General features: G+C 38.3%; 1 protein-coding gene and 1 non-coding gene across 2 annotated transcripts; one reads left to right on the top strand and one right to left on the bottom strand.

Annotated features, from left to right (window-relative positions):
- Positions 1-4,900: 4,900 nt before the first annotated feature.
- TRNAV-UAC (transfer RNA valine (anticodon UAC)) lies at positions 4,901-4,972 on the bottom strand. The gene has a single exon. It is a non-coding gene; the product is annotated as a tRNA-Val (tRNA).
- A 683-nt stretch (positions 4,973-5,655) lies between these two features.
- Snap29 (Synaptosomal-associated protein 29kDa) lies at positions 5,656-20,581 on the top strand. The gene is made up of 4 exons (XM_089255926.1): positions 5,656-6,191; positions 9,958-10,059; positions 15,723-16,011; positions 20,179-20,581. Exons 1-4 carry the CDS (start codon positions 5,934-5,936, stop codon positions 20,343-20,345), a joined length of 816 nt encoding a protein of 271 aa, XP_089112052.1. The 5' UTR covers positions 5,656-5,933; the 3' UTR covers positions 20,346-20,581.
- Positions 20,582-20,626: the final 45 nt, after the last annotated feature.

The following is a 20,626-nucleotide window of genomic DNA, read 5'->3' as shown; positions in this document are numbered from 1 at the left end:
ATGGTGTAACAGAATTTTTTTTCCTATCCCAGATTAACCCTGGCGCTATATTCTGGGTCTCATCCCAGAACTTGTGCCACCATCTTGGAAGAAAAGAACAGGTAAAATTTTTCTAAAAAAATAATAATAATTAGAGTCGACAATAATCAGTCGTTCAGGAGACTGACAATTCGACGAATGTTCAAATTAATTTCGTTTTTCCAAAAACATTTTTTATATGGTCTTGCACCTGCGAACGAACGTTACAGTGCATTGCAATTGGATTGTCGGATAATCAGCATGGATTCAGAAAGGGGAACGTCAACTTCCTTTGCTTCTATGATCACGTGAATAAGACTTTTGGGCAAAAAAATTTCAATGTTTATTTCCACAAGGCGTTCGCTGTGGCCGCCGCTGTGGTGGTCGAGTGGTTATAGTGACGGACTCGCGATGCGAGGATCCGGGTTCGAACCCCACAGTGGTGGTCGGCTGAAGTTGGTTTTCTGTGGTTCCCAACTTCAAGGCGCAAATGCGAGCCGATCTCCCCGTTAAAAAGTCTCGCCACAGAGAGCAACAGTCCTACAACGATAAATCATTCAATCATAACACTTCACTCATAGTTAGAAAAACTGGTGGCAGATGGCAGCACTACACATAACAAGCATTACAGAGAAACAAAAACTTCACGTCAGGTTTCACTACACGTACACGCACATTCCCGCATGTACCGATTCGTTGGAGGTTCCGCGGGGGGGGGGTGTATGTGTGGTGTGGCAGTAGTAGGTAGGGCTCGGGGATCCATGATGTTCTTAAGTCAGCCACCTCGTTGGGCAATTTGCCTTTTGTGGCGTTGTATTTGTATTTGATTGTTTACATGAGATTGAGGGCGACTTGTTGAATTGGACCTCGGCCCAAAATAAGCGGATTTTATTTTTTAAAGAACTTCAATAGCTGATAAGTGGTTCTGTAAAATCCCCGTATTTACAAAAATGTTTGGACGGTCTAACTCGTTTGTAATAATAAAATATATTGAATAAATTTCGTATCAGTTTGCTCTACTATAAAAAAAGTGATTTTCTACAAAAGGTGAGTTTTTTTTCGACACAGGCTTTCTTGGGAATTAATTATAACCAGTTGATTTTATTAGCGGAAGAAATTGTCATTACTTACTGAAGGGTGGCATGCTTGTGTCAGTTTTTCGAGGTACTGTTAAAAATGTATGTGCTGGCGTCGCGGAATGAATTTTTTGAGTGCATATAAATATTTCATGCTTCTACTAGCAGTTACCCGCGGCTTCGCTCGCGTAGATTTGGTTAGAAAATTATTGGTGATGATACCACCATATAACGAATGAACCCCTCATGACCCACTTGGCAGATGAATTTTAAGACATCCTGTATCAGTGGGTATGTAGATTATAAAATATAATACTGACCAAATTTCATATTTATAGCTGCCGCTGTTTCGGCTCTACATGATTTCTCCATATGATGCCCCCCCCCCGCATTCAATCCCCTTATGACCCTCTTTGGTGTCGAATTGAAGGAAAAAAAACCTTTCAATTAGTGTTTCCACGTCATGAAACAAACCTTTTGACCAGATTTCATGATGGTTTCGGTTCGGCGGGATTTCTCTATGTTACCTTTGAACCCCTTATGATCCTTGGAGGAGAAATAGAGTATACTTATGTTTCTCCTCAATGTTATGACCTTCTTTGCCGTCTTAAGGCATGGGCCCACCCGGGCACGGCCCAGGGGCCTCAAGCGAAGAGGAGCCTCCCAAAAATGAGATCTGGTTGAAATTTTCGAGAATGTGTTTGGTAGGGTCTCGGAAAAATCAGTTGGCCCGGGGCCTATAATACTCTTAAGTTAGCCCTGCCTTAGGGGTTGAATTTTGAAAAAGCCCCTTCTCAGTCTTTTCGTCACGAAATGAAACTACTGACCAAATTTCATAAATGCTATCTTTGAATCCCTTACCCAGGGCTGTCATTTCAACTTTTTGCCGGGGGGGGGGGGGCAAAGAGCATGTACTAAAGGTACGCATATATATATATATATATACTAGGCGGGCCCTGGCCCCCCTGCCACCTGTCTAGAATATTTCATATCTTCAAAAAGGGTGGTTGATGACGTAAGCAACCTTCAAACATCCCCCCCCCTTTGTCATCAAAGGTCAGCAAATCCGAACCCCCCCCCCCTCCCTCGATGCTGACGAAATACTTGAATGACCCCTTTCCTATGGGGAAAGTTTGATTCTTTATACGAGCGATTCTCGAATAACGAGCACGTTCAAGGAACGAATTAAGCTCGTTAACAGAAGTTTCATTGTATATTTGTTTTTAACATTTTCCTGTATAATTTTGTAACGTTTGAAGAAAACTGGTTTGTACATGGGGATTCTTCTCAAAATGAAAAAAAATGTGTTTTTATTCTGTGACGCGACGAAGCGTGCAACAATAAAAGAACCACAGTTGGTACTCCCAAAATAATTACTATGACGTGCGCTAGTTAGCAAATAAATCGAAATTATATTTTCACACACCGCTCAAATGCTCGCATCTTAATGTGACTGATGCCCTTTTCAAAGCAACTGATTCAAACTAACTGATACTCTAATAGTGCTTTTCTAAATAATCAAAATTTTTATTCATGAAAAACATAAGTTAATATAGAGTTTTGGTGGCATATTTCTATTCGTCTTCAATAATTAGGCGCTCGGTTTTTTTTCCGAAACGGATTCTAATATTCAAAAAGATTCTTGTTCAGAGATGATGTGCTTGACTGGATATGCTCAAAAACATTCTCTCCAAAGTTATTTAGCTTCCTCGTGATTTTTATGTTAAGTACTGACATTTTCCTGAAAAAAGTCAATTTTAGAGAGAAGTGCAATATTTTTCTCTTAATACAAGTAGTTCCGATTTTGTAGAGATTTTAATAATAAAATATACATTGTCTAAAGTAGTGTTTTCCAACCTTTTGAAGTTCGCGGCACCTTCGGGAATAACATTAAAAACTTGGGGCACCTTTCCTTGAATATAGAATGCAGTTTACTACAACAAAAATCACCGAGTAAAAATACATCAATGAAGTTTTTTCGATTAATCATTACTTTAAAATGGTACAACTTTGTGCCACTTTTTGAGGTTTTTAAAAAGTATCTCCTTCAATTATGCACTTATCTTATTTGTCTGAATGTTTTACTAATTATACCTACATATCTCACCTATTGTACGATGTGTCGAAAAAAAATCTATGTTTGATAAGGAGGAGAGGGAGAATTTTTTTCATGCGGCACAATCTTGTACTCCTGCGAGTTACAACTTTGGGTGACCCTTTTATCTGCCTTTAAAATGCATTATAAACTCGATCTGGCACATTCTCGTCGCTGCTTTTATCGTTTCTACGAATCTGCATTAATAAAAAAAAACTCCAAACATTATTTCTCCCTTTCTTTTAGAAAAACATTTAGAAACACCCAATGCACCAATTTGTAGAAGATAACATAGAAATAAACATATACACACAGCACTTACCAGATCTCTCAGGAAATCCTAAATGGTCTAACCAAAGGAGACTTTTCAATTTTTCTTGGACACCAAAAAAAACTTGCAAATCACCAATAATTTTCTGATAAACACGAGGGATAACTGGGAAGGTTATTCTTACACCTATATAAGAATAACCTTCCCAGTATGTAGAAGTATACTTCACGTATGTAGAAGTTCAGTGAAAATTCCACTGGCCTTGCAAGGAATCGGACTCACATCCTCTCACTTGCCGGGTGATCACCCAAGACCATTACACTACAAAACCAATGAATCTTCTTTCCTTAAGCTCATGTGTGCTGAACCAACACCATCTATAGCAGAAGGCCTTAGCACGAAGCTTTGACGTCACTGAAGAAATCCATTCCACCTGTAGTCATTGGATATAGCAGGCCGACGCATGCGCAATCTTCACATATTTTGCTGTATATCCAATGACTATAGGTGGAATGGAATTCTTCAGTGACGTCATGAGCTTAGCGTGGAGGTTTTCTGCTATAAATCATGTTGGCTGAACGGAGCCGTACATGGACAGCCTGACCTAACTCAGGCAAAAACTCACATTGCTGACACTGCCACCAGATGGCGACTTAAAAAATTTTAAGACGTGTACTGTCCTATGTTTTTTATTTATCTCCATAATATCTTGCGGCACTTAGGGTGCCAGGGCACACCGGTTGGGAAACACTGGTCTAAAGAATTTTTCAAAAGAATATTGTTGCTTTAAGAATACAAATCATTTTTTTTACTGGTTCGCCGTCTACAATAATTTTTGGTCGGTTTCATTTTGCAATACTCGCCGTAACAATAAAATGCGTGATTACTAGAGACAGAAATAAAACTGTAAGGTTGCTATATCTCAATTCTGCTGGACCGTTTTTTTTCCTAATAGCTATGATGACACATTCAGGGGAAAAAATTCTCGATATGTGCTTTTTATTATAATTGTTTTGTAAAGCTTTTCTTAAACTGGTTCTTTTCTCCCTTCAGTTTGAAAGATCTACCAAAATCTTTCTGGAAAAAATAGAGAGCTATGAAAAATTTCCTGTAAATTTGAAGTGTTATGTGTTTTTTCGAAATTGAGCTGGTGATTGTCATCTTTATTCATATTAAACATCAATATTTTGTTCAAAATATTCTTTTGCTGAGAAGCTTGTGCAGAGTGAAATTTTGTAACATAAATTATATTGGTTGTTTTTCTCACACACAGGCAGGAGTTATCACGATTTTTTTTTGCAAATTATTTGGCGCACCAGAAAAAAAAATCCGTTCTTGTCGAATGTATGTAGAAATGTCCTTTGTACTTGTTGATATAAGATTTCTCCGAAGGACTGGTTATTTTTGGAGATGATGATAACAAAGAAGAAAATTCATCTCTGTCCCCACAGGGACTCGAACCCCGGTCTCTCGTTTGTAAGACGAGTGCTCTACCGACTAAGCTATGGAAACAAGTCCAATATTTGTTCCTTGGAGAGTATGTTTAATGGCTCCGTACGTGGATGGCGCCAGTGCCGTCTTAAGACATGGGCCCACCTGGGCACGGCCCGGAGGTCTCAAGTGAAGAGGGGCCTCACAAAAATGAGATCTGGTTGAAATTTTCGAGAAGTTGTTTGGTAGGGCCACAGAAAAATCAGTTGGCCCGGGGGCCCATAATACTCTTAAGACGGCCCTGGATGGCATTCCAATGGATACGCTTCAAGGGAGAAATATCCTATCTGTTTCCATACCTTAGTTGGTAAAGCACTCGTCCAGCAAACGAGAGACCGGAGTTCGAATCCCCGTGGGGGGCAGCGATGAATTTTCTTCCTTGTAATCATCATCAAAAATAACCAGTCTTTCGAGGAATCTTGTCTTATCGAATGCGTGTACATACTTTTGTGACACACTGTTTATTTTCGTAGAATTTCTCTTAATCCACTGCAATTCTTAGTGCTGCTTCATGATTCGATTATCCAATGATTTCAGGAAATATTGACAATTTTTTCCATCGTCTCCGCAATGTCCATATTTATTGGAATAAAATATGGTCATGCAATCATAATACTTGAGGACCGTAAATGGCCGCTTTTGATGACGTCATAATTAACAAAAACCACCTCTTTAACGCAACTACTACTACTACGACTAAGACTAATGCTGCAGCAGATCGTCAACAAGACGTGACGTCAGTGTTTTCACGGAGGCAATGGAATCAATCAATTAATAAAAATTTATTAGCGGAGGAAGTTACGCCAGAGAAAGATAGATGGAGTGTATTTAGTAGGTCACACACAGACTAACATGGAAAGATTAGTGGCAAATGTATTAAGGATAGATGTGATTTTCTTTATCTCTTCGTGGCATTAATTCCTTCTTCCGAGATTCACTGGCAAGTATTAAATTGAAGAACAGGAAAGTAGAGGGCACCATCATGACTTCCAAAAGTGGTACCAACCCATTCCTAGATGACGATGAGGTCACCGACGAGGACTTCCTCAACCATCCTCAACAAGGTACCTCCGGTTATATATTTGGCGGTAATGACAGCAACAGCGAGGTTGACAGCAACGTCAGGCAGAGGTACCTCCAAGAAGAACGTCGACGCATCGAGGAGAGGACTTTGCAAAGTACCAATACCTCCCTCGGTCTCCTACATGAATCTGAACAAGTTGGCGTCGCTACGGCTGAGGTAAGCAAACCTCTCGGTACTTTTCCCCCCATGGGCGGAGATACTGGGGGGCATCCCCCCCCCAGCACCAAAGTGAAGTCGACTGATCTAATGCATATATGTATAGATGGACTGACATCATCATCATCATCGTGCCCCCCCCCCCAGACTTCCAAGTCTATCTCCGCCTATGTTTTCCCCATATTATATATAGTTCTTGAGAGCATTTCGAAATGAATTGTGGTTCACCAACTAGTAGAGTAAATCCACAGAGACAGGGTTCTTCAGCTGTGGGTCGCAGGGACTTCCCAGATGGGTCGTTCAAAGCAGGCGTGTATTCAGGACGATGTGTTGGGAGGGGCGATTTATGCAATTGCATTGTTTTGTCCCATACCGTGGGGGAATAGGCAATTATATTCCATATTATTTGGCTCTTGGAAGGGTACTCGTTCCTATCTCTCCCTCCCCCCCCACCTCTGGATCAGTTCCTGAGCAAAGGCAGACATCTTCAGCTACTAATGGAGTGGAGGCAGATATCTTCGGCTGTGAATAGAGCAGAGGCAGATATCTTCGGCTGTGAATAGAGCGGAGACAGATATGCTCAGCTGCAAATGGAGCGGAAGCAGACATCTTTTCACCTGTGATTGGAGTGGAGGCAGACATCTTTGGCTTCGAATGCATGTTTGTCCCTGGCAGAAAAATAATGTGAAAATCCTAGTTACAGCTCTGAGTGCATTGGATCATTCCATATTTTACAAGACACACAAATTTCTACTCTTATATTATTTGTCTTTTGGGAGGGGGCAATTGCCGCCCCCCCCCCTCCTCTGGATCCGCACTTAGTTTGAAGCTACCAACAGCCAGGGTTTTGAGCTACTAAACCATTACATGCACCGCGTCCATATTCCTCTGTGGAACTTCTAACAAATTGGTATATGTTAGAAAAGAATGTATGTGTTGTGAATCTCACGTGAAGTTTGTTTCTGTGTAATGCTGCCATATGCCACCAATTTTGCTCACTATGATTGAAGTGTAATGACTGAATAATTTTGGGGTTTTGAGCTATGGATCATGACGCAAACTTTATTCGCAGGGGCTTGCAAGACTGGTCGTACAATTCCATTTGCAGCTGAGTTTTTGACCTATAAGTCATGACCCTAACCTGATTCGCTGGGGCTTTTGAGATGGGTCTTACACGCAGCCAAGGATTCTTGAGCTATGGGTCACGACAAAACATCTGAAGCTTCCAAGATGGGTTGTATAAATGTACACTTACAAGCAGACATTCTTAAGCTATAGGTCATGACCCAAACCTTTGATTCACGGAGGCTTCCAAGATGAGTCGTTTATATCTACTAATAGCTGCGGATTCTTGAGCTATGCTTCATGACCCAAACTTAATTTTCAAGAGCTTCCAAGATTAGTTGTGATTCTTGATCTACGGGTCACGACCAAACCTCTGATTTATCAGGGCTCCCAAGATGAGTTGTTCAAACCCACTAACAGTCAGAGGCTTGTGAGCTGTTGATCATGACCCAAACGTGATTTGTAAAAGCTTCCAAGATGGGTTGTACAAATTCACTTAAAAACAGGGATTCTTGGGCTATGGGTCACAACCCGAACCTCTGATTTGTAAGAGCTTCCAAGATGGGTTTATCGGGTTGAACTATGAGTCGTGACCCAAATGTGATTTGTAGGACCTTCCAAGATGGGTTGTACAAATTCACCTAACAGCCAGGGATTATTCTGCTATGGACCACAAACCGAACTTGATTCGAAGGTTTCAACAGCTGGCTGATACAAAGATGAATCCAGGAAAGAAAATTCAACTGCCTGTGTGGAGAATCGAACTCGCGTCCTCTCACTTGTTGGATGAACATGCTAGACCACAGCAATGAAACTCGTCTTATAGCTTGAATACACTGAACGGGACTGTATGTGGACAGTCATTTTGTTGAAACCTTTGTATGAATAGCGAAGAATGACATCATCCTCAGATAAGTCGCCATGTGGTGGCAGTGTCAGCAATTGTGAGCTTTGGCCTAGCTGTCCATGTATGGTCCTGTTCAGTGCATACAATCTCTAAGGCTGCGCTCATAGTGAAGCAGAGAGGTACGAGTTACAAGAATTACGACTAGGAAGAAAAAAGTGCATAGGGTAGAGGAAGAGATGTCTGCACATTTTCTCTATCCTCCTCCTCCTCCTTTACTAATAACCGGAGGGGGTTTTGAAATGTAAAGGTGTGATGGTGATGATCACTCCCCAGGTAAAGAAGAAACAAACTTTCTTTCAACATGTTTTATTTTACAGAAACCATAATTACAACGCTCTCACCACTTATCAAGACGACCGGAAATACGCCCTTTCTATCACATTGTTCATATTACTAGATCGGAGTCTGGCGCCGCAGTCAATTTGAAGACAGTCCGAGATCTTTGTTTCGGTCAGTCGATTAGTCTTTTACATGCCAAACGGAGAGATACCCAAACCAGGATAGCGTTGATTCGCACTATGAGGTATACAGTCAAGCTACTGGTCAACCACAGCTTTGAGGGCGAGATCAGGCTGATACTGAGGCAGGTCTGGAGGTAGCCAGACAAGCTACTGGTCAACCTATTGAGATGAAGACGAAATCAATACGACATTGAACCACATAAGATGTTACCAGGCCACCGATCAGACCATAGAGCTGCTAAAGAGTTCCAGGCGGTGCCAAGCACACTGTTCCACTTTCAGTACATCACTATTATTGAGAGATCACCTGGTGTATACCTCAAAAGGATGAAACACCATTATGACTAGATAACTGCTTCGAAGGAGCTAGAATTGCGACGCATCTCACTGAGTATCCGGTATTTATCTGAGCACACTCCCATCATGCATCTTGACAAGAACCATTCACAAAGACGAACCCACAGCACTAAACAACTCAGTATCTAATTTACATATTATCATGGAGGGAAAATAATATTGCACAAAATAATATATCTGGTCAAATTCCTTGCAGAGACAGTTGAATGTTTATCACTGTTCTGCGATGAGCCCTCGGCTGACTGGAAATTGTTCTGCGCTAAAAATCCCCATACATTTTTAATTCTTCCAAATTGTTCTGCAGTAGTGGTAATTGCCGCTGTGGTGGTCGAGTGGTCATAATGATGGACTCTCATCACAGGGATCCGGGTTCGAATCCCACCGTCACCGCAGTGGTGGTCGGCTGAAGTTGGTTTCCTGTGGTTCCCAACTTCGAGGCGCAAATGCGAGCCGATCTCCCTATTAAGTCAGGCCACAGAGAGCAACAGGCCTACAACGATAAATTATTCAATCATTACACTCGACTAGCAGTTAGAAAAACTGGTGGCAGATGGCAGCACGACACATAACAAGCATTACACAGAAACAAACTTCACGTCAGGTTTCACTATACGTACATTCCCACATGTACCAATTCGTTAGAAGTTCTGCAGAGGAATATGGACGAGGTGCATGTGTGGTTTAGTAGTCATGATAATTGTTCGTCGACGTATGTTGCAGATTTCAGCACATTCTACTTTGGGGGGATTTTCTTTCTTTCTTTAATTCAAATCTTCGTATCAGCCAGCTGTCAACACCTTCACTTTCTCTCTTATCTTTTTTCTCGTGAGTATTGGAAGTAAATAGCTCATTGTTAAAAAAAGTCTGCAGAATAATTTTGAATGATGGAAACCCTGTGAATTCACATAAAACAATGTGTGCCGAAGATAATATTCCATCATAATAATTTTTCATATGTTGAAACTTTTTTTCCTAGGAATTGGTGAAGCAAAGAGAGCAGTTGGAGAACGTAGAGAGAAATCTCGATGACATCAGCAGCACTATGCGCATCAGTCAAAAGCATATCAATTCCATTAAGGTATGTATCTGTAGAGTTACAGTAAATGGGAAAAAAATGCAGTAAAATCCAGATATGCTTGGCGACTTTTTTATGGCTCTAAACAGGTTTGACAGCTGACGAAAAGCCACCAAGGTCCTGACTGATTGTGGACGCCAAAAATAAAAATCACCAGCATAGAAAACATAAGAAAAGCAGAAAGCAACAATATTATAAATAATAGTAAATATTCTCTGTATAAAACCCAGACTCTCTTTGAAGTAAATAAATCGATCAGGGCATAAATCACTGTGGGTCTCCAGACTCTTTAAAATACGTAATAATAAACTAAAATAATAATATTTATGAGACTAAAGATGGAAGTTGCAAAAAATAATAAGAAATATATCAGGGGGAAAATACAACCTGACTATGCTGTATAATCCAGATAATATCCTAATGACAAGACAACACCCCTTTAAAAAACGAAATGAGGCTATTTCAAATGTTAGACAAAGAGAGAAGATGCTGTTAGCCATTTGAATTGCCCGCGCTACTAGTGCCACCTGGCAGGATTGGCACTGTATTTACCTTTGATGGTTTTACCATCTTGGTAAAAACATATTTTTCCCATAGTTTTTGCCGCCCATGGTTTTTACTACCTTCAGAGAATTTTTTGTTTCTGAATAATTGTAGAAACAGTGATTTATCTTCCATCCATTTTTCCCTAAAAAATTTCTTTTTCTGCGGCCTAGTTTGTCCTGGATGGGAGTATGCAATCAAGTTTTGGAAACTGTACTCACAGTGGGACATCAACTGGGTTGGGGGGGGGGGGGTGCAGAGAAGAGCCACGCATGCTCTTATTGGCACACAGGGCTTAAGCTATGAAGAGAGGCTTGATTTTTTTGAGTAGGCCTATGTTGTTTACATTGGAAGAGTGCAGGTGTCAGGGAATATGACTGAAGTGTGTTTTCTATTTTTTTATTGGTACAATTAATTACAATAATTTGATTACAGACATGCGCAAATATATGATAACAGACTAACGATTGCACAGATACTGTCATAGCAATGACGCGGTGCGAACTGACTAAACGTCCAATAGCCGTGATACAACAATGGCATGGTAGTGCCATCCCCGAAAGCAGAATGTTTTGCATTGTTCTGCAATGAACCCTCGGCTGACTGGAAATGTTCTGCGGTAAAAATCCCTGTAATAGTATTTTCTTGCACTTTTTCTTAAAATACTTCCAGATAGTTCTGCAGTAGCGCTAATTGTTCTGAGTTGTACGTTGCGGATTTTGGCATATTCTGCCTTGGGGGTGCCATCTGTCCAACAATAAAGGAACCACATACATAACATCTCCTCCCTTTCTTAGCATTGCAAATGTCACCATAAGCCAAGTCAGTCTGGAGGTTTTCTTTTTCGGGTGGACCTATGATGCACAGGGTGGGCAGGTAGCGTCGGTTCGACACCCGATGACACAACATCACCAGTCTCATTTCCAACTTCTCGTCCTCAGCTGTGTGTGGCTGATCCTCTGCTTCAGGTCGGCTGTCAATACCAGTGTAAGAACCTGAAAAACAAAACTGATCATTATTACTACAAGTAGCCATTGACTGTTCTCCCGAAGTGGCAAGAGGAGGCACATCTCGAATATTCTCTCGTCCTTCAAAGCTTCTCTGTATTTGGTTGAAATGGCATCTCCAGATTTCAGGTTCCACTTGCAGGCTGTATGACAGGGTACCATCTTTGTTCAGTACAGTTCCAAACTTCCATTTCTCAACACCACGATAGTTCCTAACAACTTTTTCTCCTGCTGCAAATGCACGATGGAATGCATGAGTGATTCTTGTTTTCTCTGCACACTCCCTATCACATCAGGATGCATCAAGTTCAATCTGGTGTGAATCTATCTTTTCAAAAACAACATACTATGCTTTCCCCCAGTTAATGAATGTGGTGTTATTCTATACATCAGTAAAAATTGTTGCAATCTCTTACGTAGATCCGATTCCATTAGAAAGGTAAATTTTATCAAATACTTTAATGACTGGACCATTCTTTCAACCTGACCATTCGTAGCCGGATGGTAAGAAGCTGATACTACGTATTTGACTTGGGAAATTCCTGAAACTCCATGCTCGTGAAATTTGTTCCATTATTGGAAACCAAAGTTTGATGCAAACCAAACTGAGCATACAATTTACGAAGTTGTGATACAGTGGTACTAGCAGTTATGTTTCGTGTTATAATGATTTCAGTCAACTTGAAATAGGCATCACAAATTACAAGAAACATTTTTCTAAAATATGGACCTGCGTAATCGATGTGTATTCATTGCCAAGTACCATTTGGTCATTCCCAGGGATGTCTCAAAACTTTTGGTGGTTGTTTTCTTCTTTTTCTGACAAGATTCACAATTGGATACAAAAATCTCGATATCTGTCTATACCAGGCCAAAAGCAATGACTTCGTGCTAAAGCCTTCATTTTGATTACACCAGAATGGCTTACATGTAGTTATTCAAGAACTTTCTGCCTAAATTTTTGTGGAATAATGACCCTATTTACACATAAAATACATCCATGTTGCAACAAAAATTAATCTCTTTTCCCTTCCAAAGTGCGGGTAGTTCAGTCCCTTTAAGCAAGCAGTGCAGTGATACAGTTCAGAAAGAGATTTGTCATGTTGGGTAGTCCTAGAAATTTCTTGAGCAGTCAGAGGCACAGTTTCAATCTGCATTACATTAAAACAGTCAACTTCATTATAACTGTCCTCTTGAGACTCTACAGGTAGTCGCGAAAAGGCATCAGCGTTCCCATGATCACTGGTGTTTCGATACTGAATCGTATAATTAAATGCTTGTAAAAACATAGCATAATGCAACATTCATGTTGCAGAGAGTACAGGTAAGCTTTTGTGTGGAGAGAATATTGACACTAAGAGCTGATGGTCCGTTATTAGAAAGAAATGCCTCCCAAACAAATAATGGCAGAATTTTTTTACACCTCATACTATACTCAACACTCCTCTGTCAATCTGAGAATATTTCATTTCAGTCCTTGAAAGTGCATGTGATGCAAACTTTATGGGTCTTTCTGAACCATCCAGCATTTAATGACTGAGTACGGCGCCAATGTCAACCGATAAAGCATGTCTGTAACACGAGGCAATTTAATGCCATAATGAGTTAAAATTCGATCTGAAGCTATCTCTCGTTTCAAGAGCCCATATGCAGTTTGACATTTTTGATTTCATATAAATTCACTATCCTTACATAGCAAATTATTCAAAGGTGCAATTATTGTCGACAAAGGTGGACAAAATTTCCCATAATACTGAATTAATCCCAGGAAACTACTCAGTTCGGACACATTCTTAGGTACTAGAGCATTTAATATGGCATCAACTTTCTCTGAGGTTTTCCATAGATCATTCCTATCGAATTTATATCTGCAATAATAGATGGATTCTATCACCGCTAAAGGTCATGCTGCAGTCGTTTGCATATTTAAATAGTAGCATACCTTACATATTACTTCTTCCACACGCCATAATAAACTTTTGGCCCGTCTATATCTTTGACCACTGTCAGTTCGAAAGAAGAAGAGAGTTAGCCCACTCTGCAATCATATTCAGGTCCTTCTGGAGACTCACCCTTTCACTTTGATTTCCGACCACCCCCCCCTCCCCCCATAAGCTTCATGTCTGTAGTATTTGTATCTGCAAATTTGTTCACAATTCCATAAATTCTCTGTAATTGGGGCTTTGCACCTAACAAAAATTGATATCGGATCCTAAAATTTCCAGATTTTACGTTTGCCTAAATCAACATGTTTGATAGATGCACACAAATAATATATATATTTTTTTCATGCTATCAATTCCCCATAAAAGGACCCATAGAAAGTCTACGGATCTGCCATAGATCCCAGCCAAGGAGCTTTGCTCTATTATATGTTGATCATGATAGTCCTCGAAAAGCAAGATGAGACTTGATAATGTCACGTCAAAAATGATTGTATTTTTTTTCAAGTGAAAGCTCAGTTGCTGATGAGCAATTCTCAATGCACAAATTGCTTTACCTAAATGAATAGAATTGTCGAGTGTGACGTAGCCAAGTCCCATCTTGTACTTGAAGGACCATAGTTAAGTTCTGAAAAAGTTAGAAAAAGCATTGTACTGTTGACACTCGCTAAGACAAAATCAAAAAATGTTCCATATTAACAGACAAAACAGCAATTTGACCATGTGCAACAAACGTGAAAAATATTTGATTCTTATCAACTGAGTCCATCTAGAGCAGTGATTCCCAATGTGGGCGTTTATGGAATGTTCCGGGGGGGCGGTAGAAGCTACGGATGTAACATAGGATCCTATGGGTTAGATTGTGTTGAGGGCGATGGGAGAAAAACATTTCTGAAGAAGAGGCGTTGGGACAAAAAGGTTGGGAAACTATGATCTAGAGTATCTTTTTTTATTTGTCAGGCCCCAAAGTACTCAAATTAAACGGGAAAATTTAGTCATTGAATAAAAGTCATGTATTTTTCTATAGCAAATTCAGAAATTTCACAGCACTTAGCCACTGTAACAGCTGAAAGTTTTTCTACCTCAGATGCCACTATAGAAAAATAAACGACAGTTATTCAATGATTATATTTTCCCGTTGAATTTGTGCAATTTAGAGCTTGACGAGTAATTTTAAAAAATGACAGCTACCACTATCGTTTTGGAGCAAAGTATTATTTTTTAAATAAAAATGGTCCAAAATCATAGCGAAGATGGCCTTGGTCCAGGGGTGGGGCACAATGATAATGATGTCAATACACATGCATATAGGTCACCAAACACATCTTTGATGCTGCAGGGCCCCGTATATTTACCCATGGGCACCTGCTACTTTCACTTCAAATATAGGGGGCAGATAGCAGCTCTTTTCCCAACTCGAAACGCACATAACTATGGCATAATAATTACGTTAGGGCATGCATATTCATGCTCAACACATTCCGCCATGTATCAATTCATTAGAAATTCCCCAGAGGAATGTTTACAAGGTTCATGCATGATTTAATACCAGTAGGTGGCTGTCTCAAGACGTCTCATTCAACAGAGATCGCAGGGTAAAAGGCGGTGCATTTTTGGAAACTAAACTGGCTTGCATAAAAATTATGGATACAGTGGAGTCTCGCATAACAGACACTTTTGGAATTATGTTGATATGAGCCTCAATATATTCCACTATCTGTTAACGGACAGTACTCGTTACCAGACAAAACTTTGTCCATCTTCTGTATTCCTTTGTGCTGTAAATGGAAGAAAAGCTGTCAGGCATTTTAGTGACATGCAAACAGTTGACTCTCGGATTATAACCATGTGTGATAGCGACGAATACGATAAGCTACAATTTTTTCGTATATAATGACCATCCTAATATTTTTCTTTCTACAACTTTATTAAATTTTCTTGTAACATCTTGTTACATTTTTCTATGTAACATCCACTTTCAGACAGAATGATGAGGGTCATTATAATGAGCATTGACTGTACTATGTTTTGTTTACATATTTTCCATATAAAAAAAATTTAATGTAATTACGCTCACTTCCCCCCACCCAGCTCATTCAAATTCCACTGAATTTTCAAACATGGTGCTTGCACAAATTATATCGAAATATTTTATTGTGATTTATTTTCGCAGAGCATGTTCGGAGGTATCAAGACCTTTTTCAAACGGGGCAGTGTTACTGAGCCGGCGAAAAATGTTTCAATATCCTCTGGTCCGACCCGTTCCCAGAGCGGCGGACTCCATGACACTATCAGCTCTCTGAAAACTACTCAAGGTGAATTCACAGAGATGCCACATGCTGCGTTGCGAACGAGGGATTTGGAATATGAAGACGAGTTCGATTTCATCCAACCTGCTCCCGTCAGTTTACCGAAGTTGAACCCGGCTGGAGGTTTCGAACAGAAATTGGATCGAAATTTAGGTGAGGCATAACAAACAAAACTTCTTTATAACCTTAACCATCTTGAATTGTGGTATACTGTCTGTTTTTGATAAATACAAGACAGGATATCAAAATATAGAAATGTGCCCATATTGTTATCAACAACATCAATTCAACATACATAGTCTCGCTGAAATGTTACAAAAGTGAGCTTATAAAAGAAACACTAAGCGTGTAAAGTAAACAAGTTTGTATTACAGATCATTCTATACATATGATCCTTGTGAAATTATGTATTGGTTATTTATTATTTGGTCAAAGAGCTTGCTGAGTGCTTTGTAGCTATCTCATAATGTTATTTTGGAGATTGTCTTGATATCATTAAAGCCAGGGATGGGACAAATAGTGATTTGGCCGAATACCGAATATTAATCTTCTCAAAATTCATCATAATTATAAATAAAATTGTTTTTAATTGAAATAAAATTATTGGTAATTCCAAATAAAATTATTGGTAATTCCAAATAAAATTATTGGTAATTCCAAATGATTGATAATGAATTTTAAGTATGCAATTTATTTAAAAATATTTAAAAAACTGGTAATTCAAAGATTTTTATTACCATGATTTGCTGACAATCAAATTTACCAATGATGTATTTACCGGGACAGTCCAGTTTTTTTTTTCTGGCCATCCTGACTTTTTGGCAAGTGTTCCGGTTTTTCCCATTCTTTACAGGAAGCCTGCTTGAAATTTTATTCTTTATTGAAATTGAAATTATTTTTCAACTTGTACAACTATATTATACAACTATAAATAAGAATATTAATCTCCCACATTTGTCCTGGTGAACGTTTTATTTCGTGGAATTCATTTTAATTCACTGCAATTTGCATTTAATGCTTCATTTCCAGCCATTGGGGTTTTTTGTAATTTCAGCAATATTTGGCAACTTTGTTTTTACTTTTGGCATAATTTTTGGTGATGTCCTGTATTTGCAATTTCAATGTCTCGTGTTTCTCTCAATGAAATATGGTCAGCCTACCTATGGCATTGTATTTCAATATTACTTACAGAATCTTTTTTTTCAACACTTGTTACAATTTTGCATCTAATTAAAAAAATGTCAATCATTATCTATTCTCAACTAGTAATGCATCACAAAATTATTTACTTATTCTTTGTCTCATTTGAATCTTTCAGTAGCTCAATACATATTAGTATCTTGTCTGGGTATTTCTTTCAGTTATGGCTGCATTGACATAGACAGTTTAACTACAATTGCAGGTTAAAGGATTAGAGATCGACATAAGCAATCTGTTTCGATCTCCAATCCTTTCACCTGCGGTTATAGTTTAAACTGTCTGTGAATATGGCCGTTAGCGAACTTGTGTAATCCGTGCTTACTTCTACCTTATTATTAGTGAGATTCTATGTTTTCAGTTTCAAGTTCTCCTTATCCTAGAAATTCATCCTGGCATAACCTCTTTCACAGAAAGGTCTATACACACAATAGAATATGATTAGTAAATTTTACATTTTTGTGGAAAATTCCAGCTAATATAATTTTTTTTAATTAGTTTGTTGTGCTTAGATTTACAGATTAAAAGGGCTGAATCGGCAGAATACTGAATAGCAGCCGAATATTTGTCCCATCTCTAATTGAAACACTGTCCTTCCAGCTTTGCAACCAAAAAAGTAATCCATTGGTGGCACGTTCGGCACAGGGTGGGGTAGTGTCACACTGTTTTTTTTTTTTTGTTTTTCTGTACGCCATAAAGTGTCGAATAACAGCTGCATTGTTATTTCCAGAGACCAGTCAGTCTTCAAAAGATAAAAATCCTGTAAATCCTGCTTTTTTGGTTGAAAACCTGACAAATACTCTTTCAAATATTTAAAATTTTGTGTGGGTATAATAGCTACATAACCAGGGTTGGTAAAAAAAAACTGTTTTTTTAAAAAAAAAAAAAAAAAGAAAGAAAACCCCCAAAAAAGTGTTTTTGGGTTTTAATAACATTTATGTTAAAACAACAAAATTTCTGAAAAACCATTCAAACTTCTAATAATTAATTAAAATAAAATGTTTACTAATGTAATTAACACTATTCCCATATTAATTAATTTAGAAATATTTCTTACATTTAAAAAAAAATCCAATTTTGCGAAGTAATTTTTTTTGCTTAACTTAAGGAATTATTTTGTGTTTGAGAATTCTTACTAACCCTATAATAAAGATGTTTTTCCTAGTTACTCTTTCAGTATGCTTAATTAGGACGCTATTTCGAAAAACTAGGCGAATACAATGTATTTAATGAAGCATAATTAATGCAGATTAATTAGCAATGATGTACGATACACAGGGTGATTACAACTAAAGTTCTGATTTCGAAACACTGTAAAAAAAGAATCGGTGGTCAGAATGACTTGAAAATTTGCATGAATATTCCTGTAGCAATGAAATTTTGTACGGCAAAGGGGGGGGGGGAAATACTTAAAAATATAAAATAGACAATGCTGTATTCATCCATTCCCACATGGGAAATTCACTCACAGAATGAAAACGATAGTCAAAACAAAATTATAACTTAATTTGCATCGTATGATTTCATAATTCATAGAAACATCACAAAAATGAAGTCATTTGAACAAACAGCTATGCCGACAAAGCATGATAGATAAAAAAAAATAATACATTGTATCGTATAAGGAAATACTTCAGTTGTGCCGCATTTAAACTTTCAATTTATTTAAATGCTTTCATCATATAAATTTATCAGACATTAAAAATTATTCTTCAAAGAAACACATCAGACACACCCCCTTCACATAAGCTGCCTCGTATCTATATGGCCATTTTTTATGATTCACCAACTGGTAATTTTTTACTTCTAACTCAAGGCCCTCACATCAATTTTGTGAGGCACCATTCAGCTCAGGGGCAATGTCCTGGTTGCCCCAGCTCTAGTTATGGCCCTACACCCAGCCAAGCTTATGATAGGTTCAAATTTTAAAAAAGAACCAAAAAATCGAAAAGCATGTTATGGCATGACATGAACTCAGAGCAAGTTATCTTCTGATTTACGTGTGTATGAAGTGGGATTTTTTTTTTTTTCGAATTAATACATTAAGGGGAGGGTGCAATCATGACAACTACAACTTATTCAAGAAATTTTAAATATGTTGCCCACTGTGTTCTGGCTGCCAGATGCATAAATGCTTGTTCAAAAACAGATTCGAGTATGTCATGGTAATGATGTAGATGTGCTTTCAGTTCACCAAAATTTGCAATCCGACCACTGTACATAACATTTTCAAAAAATACTGTGGCTACACCCTTGGCTACAATGCCACTGCCCATGTAGAATGTTCCATTCACTGTTAGCCCATCAGGAATAAATTCCAAGTGAGTCAATGCAGCTTGAGCAGATTCTAAATTTGAGCCAGTTCAGCTAATGCAAGGATGGGATGCAGAGTTCTGCCACCATACTTAACATCCTGTCTATCATCTTGAAATATCCCAAATCTCTAAAACACATTCGACAGAAACAAACCATCTTACACATTTTGAATTATTTGACATTGTAGCAATTTTGCCACTTTCGAAATGAAAATTTATTGCACACACCTATTCCATTGCAACAGTAAACAACAGATAGACGGACAACAAGCAAAATTTTACATTTCAGTAAGGAATTAGTATTTTACTTTACTACCAGATGCATCTGACATTGATATCAGAGCATTCCCGAAGATTGGACAGATCTGGAGATCTACCCAGTATTTATTTTTTTTGTGCCAACGGGGCGAAGAAGAATCGTACCATAATGATGGATGTAAATCAAATCTTGATCGTCAATAGAAAATCAAGAATATATGTAATCTTTGTCCTGTTTCTAAATATTTCTGTTCATTGCAGACCATTAAATGTCTTTTTTTAGCCAGACTAGTCATTACTGTTAATGCTTATCATTAATAGTACAAAGATTTTCACTAACCTACCGCTTCATGCTCAGAGGAAACACAATTTTTGGTGAATAAGCTACAGGGATTTACTAGATGCGCCAAGAAAAATGTTTTAAATGAATGGTTGAAAAAGTTTCATCGAAACCCTGTATACTACTCTGCTTTAAGATGGAATTTAGTTGGCAATTAATGTTATACATAGTGATCATGTGATGTACATTAATGAACCTTTGTACTTGCAGAGGACATAAGTATGGGCATTGGACGGCTTAAGAACCTTGCGATCGGCTTGCACGACGAGATCCAGGACCAAAACGTAATGCTGGACAGAATAAACACCAAGGTAGATAACGCCGACGAGACTCTCGATTATCAGAATAGGCAGATCAAGCGTATACTGAAGAAATAGCTGTATTAAATATGTTTAAAATGATATGAATTATTTATCTTGTTTATATATATGTGCATCATAAAATTTTGAGAATGCAAACTGCACCTTTTTACCACATAGCTTATAATTGCTATATTTTTGACATTTTAATTTTTCCACCAGAAATCTGTTTTATTGAGTTTGATTCATGTGTCTTATCAGCTGATACCGTAAAATTAAGTCATGGCTTTGTAAATAAATGTTCTTCCCAGTGACATTTGAATCATTGTTGTCATACTTAATGAGATTCATCACCATTG

This window comes from Pholcus phalangioides, unplaced genomic scaffold (genome assembly GCF_987345545.1).
Source record: "Pholcus phalangioides strain wild (caught in Gottingen) unplaced genomic scaffold, Ppha-v1.0 ptg000172l_1, whole genome shotgun sequence".
Taxonomy (NCBI): Eukaryota; Metazoa; Arthropoda; class Arachnida; order Araneae; family Pholcidae; genus Pholcus; species Pholcus phalangioides.
Note: the sequence above shows the minus strand (reverse complement) of the source record. Positions and strands in the feature narration are given on the sequence as shown.